The 1194-nt window shown below is 60.6% G+C and overlaps 1 protein-coding gene across 1 annotated transcript in view; it reads right to left on the bottom strand.

The window, feature by feature from the left end:
- The window catches only part of SMAD3 (SMAD family member 3), a gene marked incomplete at its 5' end in the record, with an annotated part of 138121 nt that overhangs the window by 11864 nt on the left and 125063 nt on the right, over window positions 1–1194 (bottom strand). Inside the window, one exon of the mRNA XM_013007058.2 lies at window positions 613–825. Coding sequence (XP_012862512.2) covers window positions 613–825 — 213 coding nt within the window. The remainder of the gene's footprint in view (window positions 1–612; window positions 826–1194) is intronic.

Below are 1194 nucleotides of genomic sequence, written 5' to 3'. Positions count from 1 at the left end.
AGGCTGCTTGTTTCCTTCAATGAGAACGCAGAGGCATGCTAGTCCCAGTGGGGCAGAGCCCCACCCCCTGCTTCTGAGCCTACCCTACAACCCTCTGCCAGTTCTGGGCCCTGGGCAAGCTGGAGAAGGCCTCAGGGCACCACCTGCACAGCCTTTCCACATGTGACCGCCGTCGTGGGCGCACTGTGAACCTCACGCTTTGCCATTGATTTGATGCCGACTCAGGAGTGACGGCAACCCATCTTTCTTCCAGGGAGCAGCTGGCGATGAGCACAGGGCTGTCAGCACAGGGGCCCTCCTTTCCTGACAAGGTGGAGCACAGCAGCGCGGGTCATGCCCAGCCCTCTGCCAGTTCTACCTGCTGCTAGCATGCCCCTGCAAGAGGAGTGGGTTAGCTACCCATCAGCCGTGGGCACGGAGGGGCATGTCACCCAGAGAATGGCACCTGCTGCCTCTGTCATAGGATCCCTTCCCGGACGTCCTCCGGCAAGTGCTTTCTTCTCTCTACCCAGTCTGCCTCCTAAACAGGGCTGTCTGGGGTTGGGTGGAGTTCTGTGTAGAGGAGGTACGGGGAGGGGGCATGAGGTGGGGTGGGAGGTGGGGTACCCCTACCGATATGCCTCCTGGTAAGCTCCACGGCCGCATTCCTGTTGACGTTGGAGAGCAGTCCGAGGCAGAAGCGCTCGGAGTTGGAGGGGTCGGTAAAGCCGTCCACCGTCATGGACGGCTGCGAGGCGTGGAAGGTCTCCCCGACGCGCTGGTTCAGCTCGTAGTAGGAGATGGAGCACCAGAAGGCCGGCTCGCAGTAGGTAACTGGCTGCAGGTCTGCAGAGACAGGTCAGCCCATCACCCTGCACCTCAGAGGCTTCGAGAATGACTTCCCCTGACTTCCCTCATGGAGGGGATCCATAGCCCCCCACACGCCCATGCCTTTTATGGCAAAACTTGTGGGGGCCCACAGGACAAGGCACTCTAGGGCCTTCCATCAGCCTGCCCATTCTGTGCCTTTGTGTCGAGAGCCACCGATGTATTTGTAGCTCGTCCAGGTCCAGCCTGGCCTGCCCTGGCAAGGGTTGAAACCACTTGCAAAAGGCAAAACCTCCACGCCAGGGGACGCTGCCCTGCCCACACAGCCTCTCAGCAATCCTGGCTCACCATGTGCCAGACGAGTACTCAACTTCCAGGAGGGAGACC

This window comes from Echinops telfairi, unplaced genomic scaffold, assembly GCF_000313985.2.
Source record: "Echinops telfairi isolate 266 unplaced genomic scaffold, ASM31398v2 ScPeMD7_7475;HRSCAF=8513, whole genome shotgun sequence".
Lineage (NCBI taxonomy): Eukaryota > Metazoa > Chordata > Mammalia > Afrosoricida > Tenrecidae > Echinops > Echinops telfairi.
Note: the sequence above shows the minus strand (reverse complement) of the source record. Positions and strands in the feature narration are given on the sequence as shown.